This window comes from Herpailurus yagouaroundi, unplaced genomic scaffold, assembly GCF_014898765.1.
Source record: "Herpailurus yagouaroundi ecotype Mexico unplaced genomic scaffold, PumYag 77, whole genome shotgun sequence".
Lineage (NCBI taxonomy): Eukaryota > Metazoa > Chordata > Mammalia > Carnivora > Felidae > Herpailurus > Herpailurus yagouaroundi.
The window spans coordinates 97,969,895-97,984,163 of record NW_024412388.1 but is presented as its reverse complement, the minus strand read 5'-3'; the positions used below and the strand labels follow the sequence as shown (position 1 = coordinate 97,984,163).

The following is a 14,269-nucleotide window of genomic DNA, read 5'->3' as shown; positions in this document are numbered from 1 at the left end:
AGCAGGCTCCAGGTTCTGAGCTGTCAGCACAGAGCCCGACGCAGGGCTCGAACTCACAAACTGCAAGATCATGACCTGAGCTGAAGTCGGTCACTTAACCAACTGACCCACCCACCCCCCCCTCTTTTTTTTTTTTTTTTTTTTTTAGTATATTTATTTGTTTTGAGAGAGAGTGCAAGTTGGGTGGGGCAAAGAGAGAGAGACAGAGAATCCCAAGCAGGTTCGGCACTGACAGCGTGGACTCTATTGTGGGGCTCCAACTCACAAACTGTGAGGTCATGACCTGAGCTGAAACCAAGAATCGGACACCCAGGCACCCCAAACATTTTCATTTTTTTAAAAAAGATTTTATTTTTTTGAAGTAATCTCTGCACCCAACATGGGGCTTGAACGCACAACCCCGAGATCAAGAGTCTCATGTTCCACTGACTGATCCAGCCAGGTGCCCCCACTTGGGATATTTATTGCACAATCATGTGGCTACACTGAGTTAAACAGCTAAGAACTGAATTCTCTTACGTAGGAGTTGGAAGAGGAGGACCTGATTTCTTGCTGTTCTTGTGTAATAACTTAGTAGATGAGAATGTGTAGTTAGTATCCTGTGTAGGCCTTTAATCTTATATACACCTTTACGTTCATACTTTCTCACTTTTTTAATTCTAGATTTTTGCAAATTCATATTATTTTTGTTTTATTGAGTGGTTTGAAAGTAGAAGTAAATATCCTGTTAGAGATGACTAGAATAGCTTGATATGAAAGAATGTGAAGAAAAGAGCAACTGTGACTCTACAGGTATATTATCAGAAATTTATAAATAACATTTTACGTGAATAGGAAGTAGAGAAAGCTTTTTTTCCTATAACATTATTTATTATATAGTTTCTTAATAGATGTGTGTATATGGTATATGTAGCTTTGTAACAAAAATGTTTTATCTGGATTTAGTTCCTTCTCTGATTATTTTATATACTTTGATCTTGTTTTATAATTTAAAGGATTTTGTTTTGTTTTGTTTTGTTTTGTTTTGTTTTGTTTTAAGATACCCACAGTATCTTAGACTTGTTTGAGTACCATCAGTAAAAACAAATCTTAGCTTTAGGGATTGTAGTGGCATTGACATGTGTGCCACCTGGTGGCAGTTTCTTGTAATAGCATTTGAATTTTTCTATACAAATTCTGAATTTTTCTACAGAAAAATAGAAAACGCTGTTACACCATCGTTTTGTAAAAAGGAAAAAAAAATCCTTATTCTTTATTGTAGAATAAAGAACGGATACTAACACATTTATAACTCTACCTACTCTGTCACTGAATCCTTGGCATGTTTCAAAGTGCTATATCATCCTTTATTGTATATTCTATGTAAAACAAAAGGGTTGTATAGAAAACAATTCAAAACTCCATGAATCAATATAACGTTTTATATTTTCTTGACTGGTACTCAGTGACTCAATCAAAATATTTTTGGGCTTTTAAAAAAATTGTAAATTTTGAAGCAACAGCAAAACCTCCTGGGTTTGCAACTTAAATAAAATGGGAGAATTTATCTTGCTATCTCCTTGAGTAAACACATACCAGCTCAACTGTTGTAGCGATGTTTGATGGAATTTACATTGCGATTAGAACGTAAGAATTTCCTTTGGATTTTTCTAATTAAAAATTATGATTATATTTCTGACATTTTGGATAGCAACTTCTCCAAGGATAGATGATGACATTCCCCCTCCACTTCCGGAACGGACACCTGAATCTTTTATTGTGGTGGAGGAAGCCGGTGAGTACGGTTGAGTTAAGTGTAAAATAAAGTGTGGATTAACTAGATTACCTCTCAGGTCCTGTTGATGGTCTGTGTGCTATTGCTAAGTAACATTTGCTTTCTAAAAGAATGACAACACTCCTAAGAATTGGACCATATTTACTTTCTTTCAGGAGAATTTCCACAGACTGTTCCCAAATCCTTATCTTCAGCTGTGAAGGTAATAATTGGAACATCATTAGAATGCAGTGGAACATCTGAGTCAAAGAAATCTGATGACTCTGTGAGACTTAGACCAACTAAGGTCGATAACTTTTTTTTTTCCTACTCATTTGGATTCAACAGACTGTAGTCCTACTTCCTGTATTTTTAGCACCTATCCACTCAGTAAGCACTAAGCAGTACTACTTGTAAAGCAACGTGCTAGAGGATGTGGGAATAAAAAGATGTATGCAACACAATTATTGGGGCGCCTGGGTGGCTCAGTTAAGTGTCCAACTCTTGATTTCGGCTCAAGCCATGATCTCACGGGTTAGTTCGAGCCCCATGTTGGGATCCATGCTGACAGCACGGAGCCTATTTGGGATTCTCTCTCCCTCTGTCTCTGCCCACCCCCACAAATAAATAAATTAGCATTAAAACAAAGACACAATTATTGCCCTTAAGAAACTTACAGGTTGGAAGTGACTAAGGATGACTTAGTGAAAGAGGAAATATTTGAGCTGGTTCCCGAAGGACAGTTAAAGCAAAAATAAATGTTTCGTAAGTAGGTAGCTTGTTCCTAGTAGTCATTTGGTAGGCTGTATTATGTTAGCTGTGATATCATAGGGTAGAGAATAATTTTTTGAATGACACGTCCATATTACTTAAGATAAAGTTTTTGGAATAATGCTCCCCACTTCTGGAAGAAAAACCTACACTTCAGTAATCTGTTGTGCATTTATATATTCTATGAACCAACTACCTTAAAATTTCAGAGATCAGAGAAGTAATTAACTAAACAAACATTTCAAAGTGCCTACAACTGCAATGCTGGCAGGCAAATATCCTCTATCTTTTTAATTACACTTTGAATTTATTAGTAATTATTATTGTTAATAATCTGTCCACATGTAATAGTCTTTATCTTAACAACTCCTAGAGCCAAAACAATCACTCCTTTTCTAACGTCATGAAGTAGTTTCAATTTCAACAATTTACCTCCCGTTAAATTTCCTGGGAAACGTGCTGAATAGGAAGGAAATACATTTAAAAAAAGGATCAATTTAAGACCAATTACTGTGACATATAAAAATCACTGTAAGGTTTGGAAGGGGATACTTGCAAACGATATATTCGATCAGGGGTTAGTATCCAAGATATATAAAAAACTTACACAACTCAACACCAAAAAAACCTCAAATAATCTAATTTAAAAATGGGCAGAAGACATGAATAGACATTTTCCCAAAGAAACATAGAGATGGCCAACAGACACATGAAAAGATGCCCAACATCACTAACCAGCAGGGAAATGCAAATCAAAATCGCAATGAACTATCACCTCACACTAGTCAGACTGGCTAAAATAAAAAATACAAGAAACAAGTATTAGTGAGGATATAGAAAAAAAGGAACCCTCGTGCACTGCTGGTGGAAATGCAAACTGGTGCAACCACTGTGGAAGACAATATGGAGGCTCCTCAAAAAGTTAAAAATAGAATTTCCATATGATCTAGTAATTCCACTACTGGGTATTTACCCAAAGAATATGAAAATGCTAATTCAAAACCATATATGCACCCATATGTTTACTGCAGCATTATTTACAATAGCCAAGATATGGAAACAACCCAAGTGTCCACCCATAGATGAATGGATAAAGAAGATATCACACACACACACACACACACACACACACACACACACACACACAGGAATATTATTTAGCTATAAAAAAGAATGAGATCTTGCCATTTGTGACAAAAAAGAGGGTATTATGCTCAGTGACATAATACAGAGAAAGACATATGATTTCACTTATATATGGACTTTAAGAAGCAAAACAAACAAGGAAAAAAGAGACAAACAGAAAAACAGACTCATAACTATGGAGAACAAACTGGTGGTTGCCAGAGGGGAGGAAAGTGGGGAGATGGGTGAAATCAGTGAAGGGAATTAAGAGTATACTTATCTTGATGAGCACTGAGTAATGTGTAAACTGTTGAATCATTATATTGTGCACCTGAGACTAATATAACTCTGTATGTTAATTATACCTGAGGCTTAAAAAAGAATAAAACATTTTTAAAAAATTCATAAGCTTGCTTTGAAAAAAAGAAAAAGAACAAAGAAACTTACAAAAAGAAAATAGAGCACTGTAAGAGTTAAGGATGCCTTTTCATAATTCAGTGAGTGCATTTATAAATTTGTAAAATAGGATCAACATTTCGTAACTGTCTCTGGAGGTATATGAAATATGATTTCAAAAATGTCTTTTATGGCTTTGAGTTTGTAAATTTGTGTATCTATCCTTCTTTCACTTTTCCTTTCTTTCTTTTTTTTAGAGTGTAAAACTGCGGAGTCCCCAGTCAGGTAAAAAAATTTCCCTTGGCTTTAGATGACATTTAGCCCTAAGAATTTATACTATAGGAATGACTCATTAAGTTTAGAGTAATTCACCTCAGGAGATGACATAGTTCCCATAATAGCTACCACTATTTATTGATTTATTTCTGGTTTTCCCAGGCTAGGAGTTTCGTTTTGTCAAGGGCAAGGTAAACACAGGGTTTTAGAATTCGGTTCCTTCATATATATTCCTCAGAAAAAAAACAAAACCTCTTTCAGATAGAATCTCTTAAAGCTTTGAAGCATTTCTGTTTTATAGGTTCTACCATTGTTAGAAATGTGATTCTTTAGATCTTTAACTTGCTGTGCTTTTCCAGTACTTTCTTGAGCTTCGCTTGTTTCATACATCAAATAACAACATCCACAGCTAACATTTATTGGGCATTGATAGGTAGTTTATATACATTATAAGACGTGGTAGTTGCCCTTAACATATTTATTCATATGAACATATTATTTAAATATGCATAGGTTGTTTAACATTGAGATTAATGAGCACGGGCTCTGGAGTCGGAGAGGCTTTAGTTCAAATCCTTAGCCTACCAGTAGTTATCAAGATGCATAACCTTGGTTAAATTATATACTTCTTTATTGATTTTTCTCATTTATAAAATGAGGATAAAAGGACTCATTTCTTAGAGGATTTTTGTAAGAGTTAAGTGAGATAATGCAGAAAGAGCTTTTAACACAGTGGTTGTCAAATAGTAAGCTCTCATTAAATGCTACCTATTATCATTTTTATTAGATAATTACTAAATAAGCAATTCCTAAGTTCAGTATGCTTTATACAGTGTTAGAATAGGCAGGGTATATAAGAAAGGGTACTGTTTAATGTTTATATGCAAATTGGGTAGACAAAATTGATACTTGGAACCATTAACTGATAATCTGTGTGGCACTGATTATAATCACCAGGAGTCTGGAAAAAGGGGAGGTATCACTGGAGTGGTTAGGAAAGGCTTCACTGAGTAGAAAAAAGAAACTTAAGAATATGGTTAGAGGAAAAAGGAGGGGATCAGGGTAACATTCCAGGAGCAGGGATTGGGATAACATTGATTTCAAAGGTAGCAATAAGTATTATGAGCATAGAGAAATGGTGAGTAGGTTAATTTAATTGCACTAGAGGATCTATTTGGGAAATATGGAAATAAATTTGGATGGATAAAATGTGGAAAGATTGTAAAGGATTTTATTTAATTCTGAAGGAATTTTTTAATTAAATTTTTTTTTATTTTTTTTTTCAACGTTTATTTATTTTTGGGACAGAGAGAGACAGAGCATGAACGGGGGAGGGGCAGAGAGAGAGGGAGACACAGAATCGGAAACAGGCTCCAGGCTCTGAGCCATCAGCCCAGAGCCCCACGCAGGGCTCGAACTCACGGACCGCAAGATCGTGACCTGGCTGAAGTCGGACGCTTAACCTACTGCGCCACTCAGGCGCCCCTTTAATTAAATTTTTTTAATGTTTATTTATTTTTGAGAGAGAGAGAGAGAGAGAGAGAGAGAGAGAGAGAGAGAGAGAGTGCGAGCAGGGGAGGGGCAGAGAGAGAGGAACACACAGAATCCGAAGCAGGCTCCAGGCTCTGAGCTGTCTGCACAGAGCCTGATGTGGGCTCACCGGCCTTGAGATCATGACTTGAGCCACAGTCAGCTGCTCAACCGACTGAGCCACCCAGGCGCTCCAATTCTGAAGGATTTTTTAAAATGTTTATTTATTTTTAAGACAGAGAGAGATAGAGCATGGACAGGGGAGGGTCAGAGAGAGAGGGAGACACAGAATCTGAAATAGGCTCCAGGCTCTGAGCTGTCGGCACAGAGCCTGACGTAGGGCTCAAACCCACAAACTGTGAGATCATGACCTGAGCCGAAGTCGGATGTTTAACCGACTGAGCCACCCAGGCATCCCCCAGTTTTGAAGGATTTTAAAGTTAGACAGATGAAATATCCAAGTCAAGGAAACCTATACAGAGGGAAAGCCGATTCATGGTAGCCAATCTAATCCAGGAAGAATGGGGAGTGACTGCTAAATTGGTACGGAGTTTCTTTTTAGGGTGATGAAAGTGGTCTGGAGATAGGTAGTGGTAATGATTGCATAGCACTGTAAATGCACTGTCATTAATGGCAAATTTTGTTATGTGTATTCTATCATACACACATAGAGCTAGGCAGAAGAATTTCAGTTTAATGCGACAAGTAATAAGCATTGTAGGTTCTTCATCAGGGTAGAAATAAGATGAAAATGGTATTTTAGGAAGATATTTGGCAGGATATCATTCACTGAAAGTTCGTTTTAGTTCTCAGTGTGTTCCCTAATGGCAATCTGGAAGATGATAAGCGACTTCAGGGTAGTTATCAAATATTTATTAAGTGCCTACTATATGCCAGGGATTGCACTAGGAGCTGGAAATAAGCAGTGTACTTTATTTTGCATATCATCCAGCGTATAAAAATAAACAAGAGAACTTGATTTAGAGACAAATCCTAAGGCTAAAGAACCCAAAGACTAGAGACAGGTAAAACTCTAGCCTTGAACCACATTTTCATTTTCAAAAGACACTATTATACGGGGCGCCTGGGTGGCTCAGTCGGTTAAGTGGCCGACTTTGGCTCAGGTCATGATCTTGCGGTCTGTGAGTTCGAGCCCCGCGTTGGGCTCTGTGCTGACTGCTCAGAGCCAGGAGCCTGTTTCAGATTCTGTGTCTCCCTCTCTCTCTCTGACCCTCACCCGTTCATGCTCTGTCTCTCTCTGTCTCAAAAATAAATAAACGTTAAAAAAATTAAAAAAAGACACTACTATAATTATACTCAGTACTGTATGATATTATACACCATTTGTATCTTTAAGCCTCACTTTGTGGGAAAATAGCTCTATTATTTAAAATTCTTTACATCATGGAAAATCTCAAACACATTTTAAACATACCATAATAGCATTATCACACCAATGGAATGAACAATAATTCCTTAATATTAATCTAATATCCAGATTTTATTCAATTTTCTCAAATTGTCTCAAAAATGTTTTTTTACAGTTGGTTCATTTGAATATGGATTCAAAGACTACACACTGCATTTGGTTTATAGATTCGTTAAGTCTTTTAAAATCTGTAACAGTTTTCCTTCCTTTTTATATTTTCTCATGCCATTTATTTGTAGAAGAGCATGGGTCATTTGTCAAAGACTGCGGATATTCCAGATTTCCCTGTTTGTATTCTCATGGTTTTATATAGCATGCTACTCTATCCCCAGGATTCTATGTAAAATGGTAGTTAGAACTAGAAGCTTGATTAATTTTAAGTTCAATTTCTTTGGAAGAATACTGTTCTCTTCCCCCCCCCCCCCGCCTTTTTAAAAAAATGTTTATTATTTTTGAGAGAGAGAGGGACAGCATGGGGGAGGGGAAGAAAGAGGAGGGAGGGAAAGGGGAAGGGGGAGGGCAGAAGGTGGAGGGAGGGGAAGGTGGGGGGGGGGGACAGAGTATCTGAAGAGGGCTCTGTGCTGACAGCAGAGAACCTGATGCATGGCTCAAACTCATGAACCATGAGATCATGACCTAAGCCTAAGTTGGATGCTTAACCAGTTGAACCACCCAGGTGCCCCTGGAAAAATACTTTTCTACGTGAGCTAAAAGTTTTTCATGAATCATAGTCTCCTTGTCTAAAAAACTAGAAGAACAAAATTCTTGAGGTTCCAGTTATTGTTTGGTCATTTTTTATTTGCTTGTTGTGGGTTAATATTGAAAAGTTGGAAAAGTTATACAACACCAAAAAGGGATTTTGACTTATAACTTTTGATTGATGGATTTGTTTTGTTTTGTTTGTATTCTCTTATCACAGATCTACACCAAGATCGGTCTTCTCCTCCCCCACCTCCACTCCCTGAAAGAACCCTGGAGTCCTTCCTTCTTGCTGACGAAGATTGTAAGTGGAAGAACGTTCCTCTCAAAAAAGCTATAAAAATGAGACTTCTAACAGATTAACAATAAAATAGGACCTAAATTGAAAAGGCATAAAGAATGGTTAAACAAGAGAAAAATAATACATTAAAAAAAAACCCCAAAATGTATTGTAAAAATAATGCATAAAAAAGCAAAGCTAAGAATTCCCGAATATATACCTATACATAGCCCAAAGGCTTAAAAAGCTATGTAACAAAACATTTTTTTTAAGGTATGCAGGCTCAGTCTATACGGACCTATTCTACTAGCTGTCCTAACACCATGGAAAATTCAACATCTTCAAAGCAGACATTGAAGACTCCTGGAAAAAGTTTCACAAGGACTAAGGTAAAGAAGATGGGAGTTTTAAGAAACATGCCAAAGGCTTTCCATTTCTTTTTTTTTTTCAACATTTATTTATTTTTGGGACAGAGAGAGACAGAGCATGAACGGGGGAGGGGCAGAGAGAGAGGGAGACACAGAATCGGAAACAGGCTCCAGGCTCCGAGCCATCAGCCCAGAGCCCGACGCGGGGCTCGAACTCACGGACCGCTAGATCGTGACCTGGCTGAAGTCGGGCGCTTAACCGACTGCGCCACCCAGGTGCCCCAAGGCTTTCCATTTCTGACGGTGTTCATACCCTCCACCTTTCCCCTGCTGCCAGAATCAAGAGGGAAACTAGATTATGTATAAGAGCAGCTGATTTGGAAAGACAAGACTGATAATCATTAGGGGAACTGATTAAATAGATCATAAATCAAAGTATATGCATATAATGAAATACTATATAGCTAAAAAAAAGAATGAGGACTCTGTCAGTGTATTTATATATAATTTATTAACTTTTCTTTCTTTCTTTATTTTTTATTTTTTTTTTCAAAAAATTTTTTCAACGTTTATTTATTTTTGGGACAGAGAGAGACAGAGCATGAACGGGGGAGGGGCAGAGAGAGAGGGAGACACAGAATCGGAAGCAGGCTCCAGGCTCCGAGCCATCAGCCCAGAGCCCGACGCGGGGCTCGAACTCACAGACCGCGAGATCGTGACCTGGCTGAAGTCGGACGCCTAACCGACTGCGCCACCCAGGCGCCCCTATTAACTTTTCTTTAAAAGGGAGAAAATATGGTCTATATTTGTAATATGTGTTCATAAGAGACTCTGGAAAGATACATAAGGAACTAACAATAATGTTTATCTGTGGGGGGAGTGTTAGAAACTGGGTGGATGGAGAACAAAGATGGGAGCATTTTTTACTACCATATTTTGAATCATAAATGAATGACTTATTTTCAAAAATTTAAACAGAAATTGTCCAAAAAATAATGTATTAAATATGTATTATATAGAAGAATACAGTTTCATTATGTATTAGGAAAACAGAAATATCATAAAGGATATCTACCTGCCATTGAAAAGACTACAGGTAATCTACAGGTAATCTATCTGAGAAACAACATGAAAATATAAAAAGAACAAAATACCCTTGAACAGATTAAAATAAACATGCTGAGGCAATGTGAAGAAAAGAAGAAATCTGGGCAGGTTCCTGGAATAGATAAGTTAGAGACTTCACCCTCAAGGAGGCTGAGTGGGTTTTCTGAGTGGAGGGAGAAGGAAGTGGTATGGTAACAGTATGGAGTGGACCTTAGTAAATTTAGTTGGGGATACGTTTAGCAAAAGTTCTCGGCTAGAATGGGAATGGCTGTGTATCACAGCTATCTTCAGAAGCCATTGAGGATTCTGGAATGGTCCTAATAAAGAAGAGAAGTGGAAACTCCCATCTTTTTCCTCTGATATTTTGAGAACATTCTTTCGAAATACATAGGGGGATTCTTATGGAGGTGGGAAAAATGGCAAGACAAAATCAAGTGGAGGCTTTGCACTGAATTCAAATAACAAGGTGGAAAAATAATTTTGTGTGTTTTGAAGGCTATTTTTAAGGAAATTAATCCTTTTGACTGCCATCTGTATTTCTACTTGATTAAAGTATTTCGGATTTCACAGGAAAACAAGAGAAGGCTAACGTTTCCCTTTTCATTTTTGTAGAGCTTGAAAATTTTGAGAAACATGAAAAAGAGTAAGTTTCTTTATACTTGTTTTTTAGAATATATACACCGCTTCCACAATTGTGTAGTTTCCCCTTATATAACCACTCTGGGAAAAAATTAACATTATTGTTCCTATACAGGGCCTTGCTGGGGCCCTGCGTATCAGACCAATCACCTCTAGGCCTTGTACTGTGCTAGGCTCTACAATGGTAATATTGGAAGGGAGTAAGGAGGGGGGAGGGGTTTCTGTTTAACAGACAGGAATAATAATACGATATTTGGCACTTTCTACCCATCCTAAGATGCTGTCATGCAAGTGTGTTATTTAAAATTCCTAGCAGTCTAACCTCAGATGTATTTTCTTTGAAAATAGTCACAGCAAAGCATATTGTGAAACAAATGTGTTGATTTAATGAAACAAGCAAAGTATTGACACATTACCATTTTTGCCAAGTATTATTCGCAATAAAAGTCTGTTGCTTATTTTTTTTTTTCTATATTGTAATGAAAACAAAACTGAAAAACTGCTGAAACTGTGGGAAACTGATTATCTTAGAAATCCTTATTTACAACTAAAAGTACATAAAGCATTGTGATATACTTTTTATAAATTTGATCCACTTGGTCAATCATCAAGGACCCAACAGCTATTTGGTATTATACTGGTGTTAGAGGGAGGGACAAAGAGCACTGAGAAAACATGATTTATGGTATCGCCTACATAAGAAGGCTTATAGCTGAATCTAACCCATTTCTTCTGAGTTTTTACTCTACTTCCCTGTCAATAGACTTGTGCTCACCTGCTTTCATTGACACCACACCTGATCTTGGAAGTGAACAGATTTCTCACCTACGATAGCTAAAATATGACTGGGAAATATACTCTTTCCTCTAATGTGAGTCAAAAGAGAATTTAAACATTTCGGAGGAAATTGTAGTATAAAACAGGGGAAATAAAATAGCCCAAAGCAAAGAAGTGACGGACTTGAATAGCTAGCCAGTTTGAAAAGCTTAGCTTACGAAACACCCATTCTTTCTTAAAAAAAAAAAAAAAAAAAGAAAGAAAAGAAACTCTTTATATAGCTCCAACCCTATCTTGGGGATATCAAACAAAGACACAGACACTTCAGGTTAATTTAGGTTGGCATAGATTCAATATGTGGTGAGATACTCAGAGACTCTGAGTATTATTTCTGAGTAAGACCTCCCAGATCATTCTCTAGGTCTAGGCTAATTTCAATTTCTCAGCTGCCTTTATCCTCTGGTCTTTTGTCCTTAAATGAAGAACTGGCCCTTAAAATATCTGACCCTTAAAACTGATCCTGAAGCTTGAGATGTATCTGCCTGTACTTGGGAAAAATGTCCTCTTCCCCTTCCAGATGGTTTATGACGCTTGAATTCCAGATGTTCTCCCTTTAGCCTGGATCTCCAACTGGTCTGTAGTTAAAGCGGGTCCTAATTTTGATAAAGTAAGGATTCTTCACCTGTTGTTTTAAGCCAACATTTAAACATAGTATCCATGCATTCGCTGAATATTCATTGAGTGCCTATTAAGTGCTAGGCATTCTGTAAGGCACTGGGTATATGATGGTATATAGGTATCGGGCTATCCCTCTGTGGAACTTAAGTCCAGTTAGGGATTCAGACATTAAACAAGTAAATTCACAGATACATGCATAATAATGCATGGTGATAGATGCTGTGCAGGAAACCAAGAGGGTAATTATGAGAGAGAATAACAAAGGGGATCTATTTTAGAACGAGTGGTCCAGGAGGCCCTTTCTAAGTAATGATTAAACCTGAGACATGAAGGAGCAGCCAGCCAGCCAGGAGAAAAGTGGGGAGAGGACCCCTCCAGATAGAGGGAGTAGCAAACGTAGAAGCTCTCGAGCGTGGGTTTGGTGTGTTGTAGGAACTGAGAGGAAGCCATCATAGCTGCAGGGTATTATGAGGAGAGTGCAATAAAGTGTGGTGACTGACAAGATGGTGGTGGTGGGGGAGAAGGTAGTTAAACCCTTATGGGTCATGTTAAGTAGTTTAGAGTTTATTGTAAGTGCAATGGTTGAAGAGCTTTAAGTGGAGATGTTACATGAGCTGGCTTTTTTTCTCTTTTTTATAAAGTTTATTTATTTTGAGAGAGAGAGAGAGAGAGTGCATAGGCGTGTGTGTGCATGGGCGAGCACAAGTAGGGGAAGGGCAGAGAGATCGGGGGAGAAACAGAATCCCAAGCAGGCTTGGTGCCACCATTGCGGAGGTCAAACCCACCAACTGTGAGATCATGACCTGAGCCGAGATCAAGACTCCCACCCCCAACCGACTGAGCCCCCCGGGTGCCCCACATGATCTGTTTTTTAAAAAGATCTTTCTGGCTGCGGTGTGGAGAGTGAATCATAGGGTGACAAGAATTAAAGCTATCAACCATGATGCCTGATGCCTACTTTTGGTGGGAAACTTTTAATTACTCAGATACCCTTCAGTTGCAAGTGATAGAAAACCCAACTTAAGCCAGCTGAAGCAGAAGAGGGGAATTCGTTGGCCTGTAACCAAGAGCTCAAATGATATAATCAGGACCCAATCTCATTCCATATCTCCACCTTTGTTTTACTCTGTGTTAGCTCATTCATAGGCAGGCTTTTACCATGTGGTTTCAGGCTTATGATGGAAAAAAATGAGCTGTTTCCTGGTTGCTCAAGCAATAGTCTGATGACTAGTGCTGCTGATTGGGCCCGACTGTGTTGGTTTGGTTCATTTGTCCAACCTTGAACCAATTATTGCCAGTATATTCTGATTAAGCAGAATCAGAATGGACACTGACCAGTAAGGAATGAGGTCAGACCTAACTGCTATGATCATGGCAATGTACCAACTGAAAATTAGCCCTAGTCATAGGTCAGTTCCTTGATCTAATGGTAGAATCAACTTCACCAGAAGTATGGAAGCTGAAAATTGGGCTGGGGTGGTTTCCTAAAGAAAAACTCAAGTTCTGTTATCAGAAGAAGGAAGAATTAACGCTGGGCAGGCCAGCATAAATGTATCTGTGACATGATACAATTCTACTGAGGCTGCCATAGGAAAAAACCAAGATATTTCATTAAATGAAAAAAGTAAATTGGGCACTTGGGTGGCTCAGTCCGCTGAGCGTCTGACTTCAGCTAAGGTCATGATCTCACGGTTCGTGAGTTCCAGCCCCGCATCGGGCTCTGTGCTGACAGCTCAGAGGCTGGAGCCTGCTTCGAATTCTGTGTCTCCCTCTCTCTCTCTGCCCCTCCCCTGCACACGCTCTGTCTCTCTTTCTCTCTCTCAAAAATAAAGAAACATGAAAAAAAAATTAAAACAAAAGAAAAAAATAAATTATAGGATAATCAGTCTTGTTTATATAATAGCCTAATAACAAAACTAAGTACTTACAAGTATATCAAGTTCAACCACATGGCATGCCATTTTCCAAAAAGAAAAAGCAAACAAACAAACAAACAAAAAAAAACAAATTGTGGCAAGCCAGTATGCAAAGCAGCAATTCCCTTTGATATATTTATTTGCAGAATCTTTCATCTCCTGTTATAAAAAAAGACAATACTCCCTCCTTTTGGCGTAATTGTTTTCTTTCTGAAGGATGTATACAGCTCTCAGCTCATATGCATTATGGTGATGACTGATATGTCCTCAACTTTCTTACCTTCATGCACATCTTATGCGTGTCTCTCTCCTCAGCGCCTAGCCCGATGCTTGGCACATAAAAGATATTCAATAAATATATATTTTATTATTTAAAAAAAATTTTTTTTCAACGTTTTTATTTATTTTTGGGACAGAGAGAGACAGAGCATGAACGGGGGAGGGGCAGAGAGAGAGGGAGACACAGAATCGGAAACAGGCTCCAGGCTCTGAGCCATCAGCCCAGAGCCTGACGTGGGGCTCTAA

The 14,269-nt window shown here is 38.1% G+C and overlaps 1 protein-coding gene and 1 long non-coding RNA gene across 5 annotated transcripts in view; one reads left to right on the top strand and one right to left on the bottom strand.

Moving 5' to 3' along the window:
• LOC121027718 (uncharacterized) overlaps positions 1 to 14,269 on the bottom strand; it is a 58,710-nt gene that overhangs the window by 33,922 nt on the left and 10,519 nt on the right. The gene's annotated exons all lie outside the window — the stretch shown is intronic.
• PTPN22 (protein tyrosine phosphatase non-receptor type 22) overlaps positions 1 to 14,269 on the top strand; it is a 65,355-nt gene that overhangs the window by 43,974 nt on the left and 7,112 nt on the right. Inside the window, exons 14-19 of one of the 2 annotated variants that reach the window (XM_040471349.1) lie at positions 1,691 to 1,774; positions 1,930 to 2,060; positions 4,303 to 4,330; positions 8,200 to 8,283; positions 8,533 to 8,648; positions 10,347 to 10,377. In XM_040471349.1, the coding sequence (XP_040327283.1) occupies positions 1,691 to 1,774; positions 1,930 to 2,060; positions 4,303 to 4,330; positions 8,200 to 8,283; positions 8,533 to 8,648; positions 10,347 to 10,377 (474 nt within the window). The remainder of the gene's footprint in view (positions 1 to 1,690; positions 1,775 to 1,929; positions 2,061 to 4,302; positions 4,331 to 8,199; positions 8,284 to 8,532; positions 8,649 to 10,346; positions 10,378 to 14,269) is intronic. The other variant, XM_040471350.1, reaches the window with a different exon arrangement.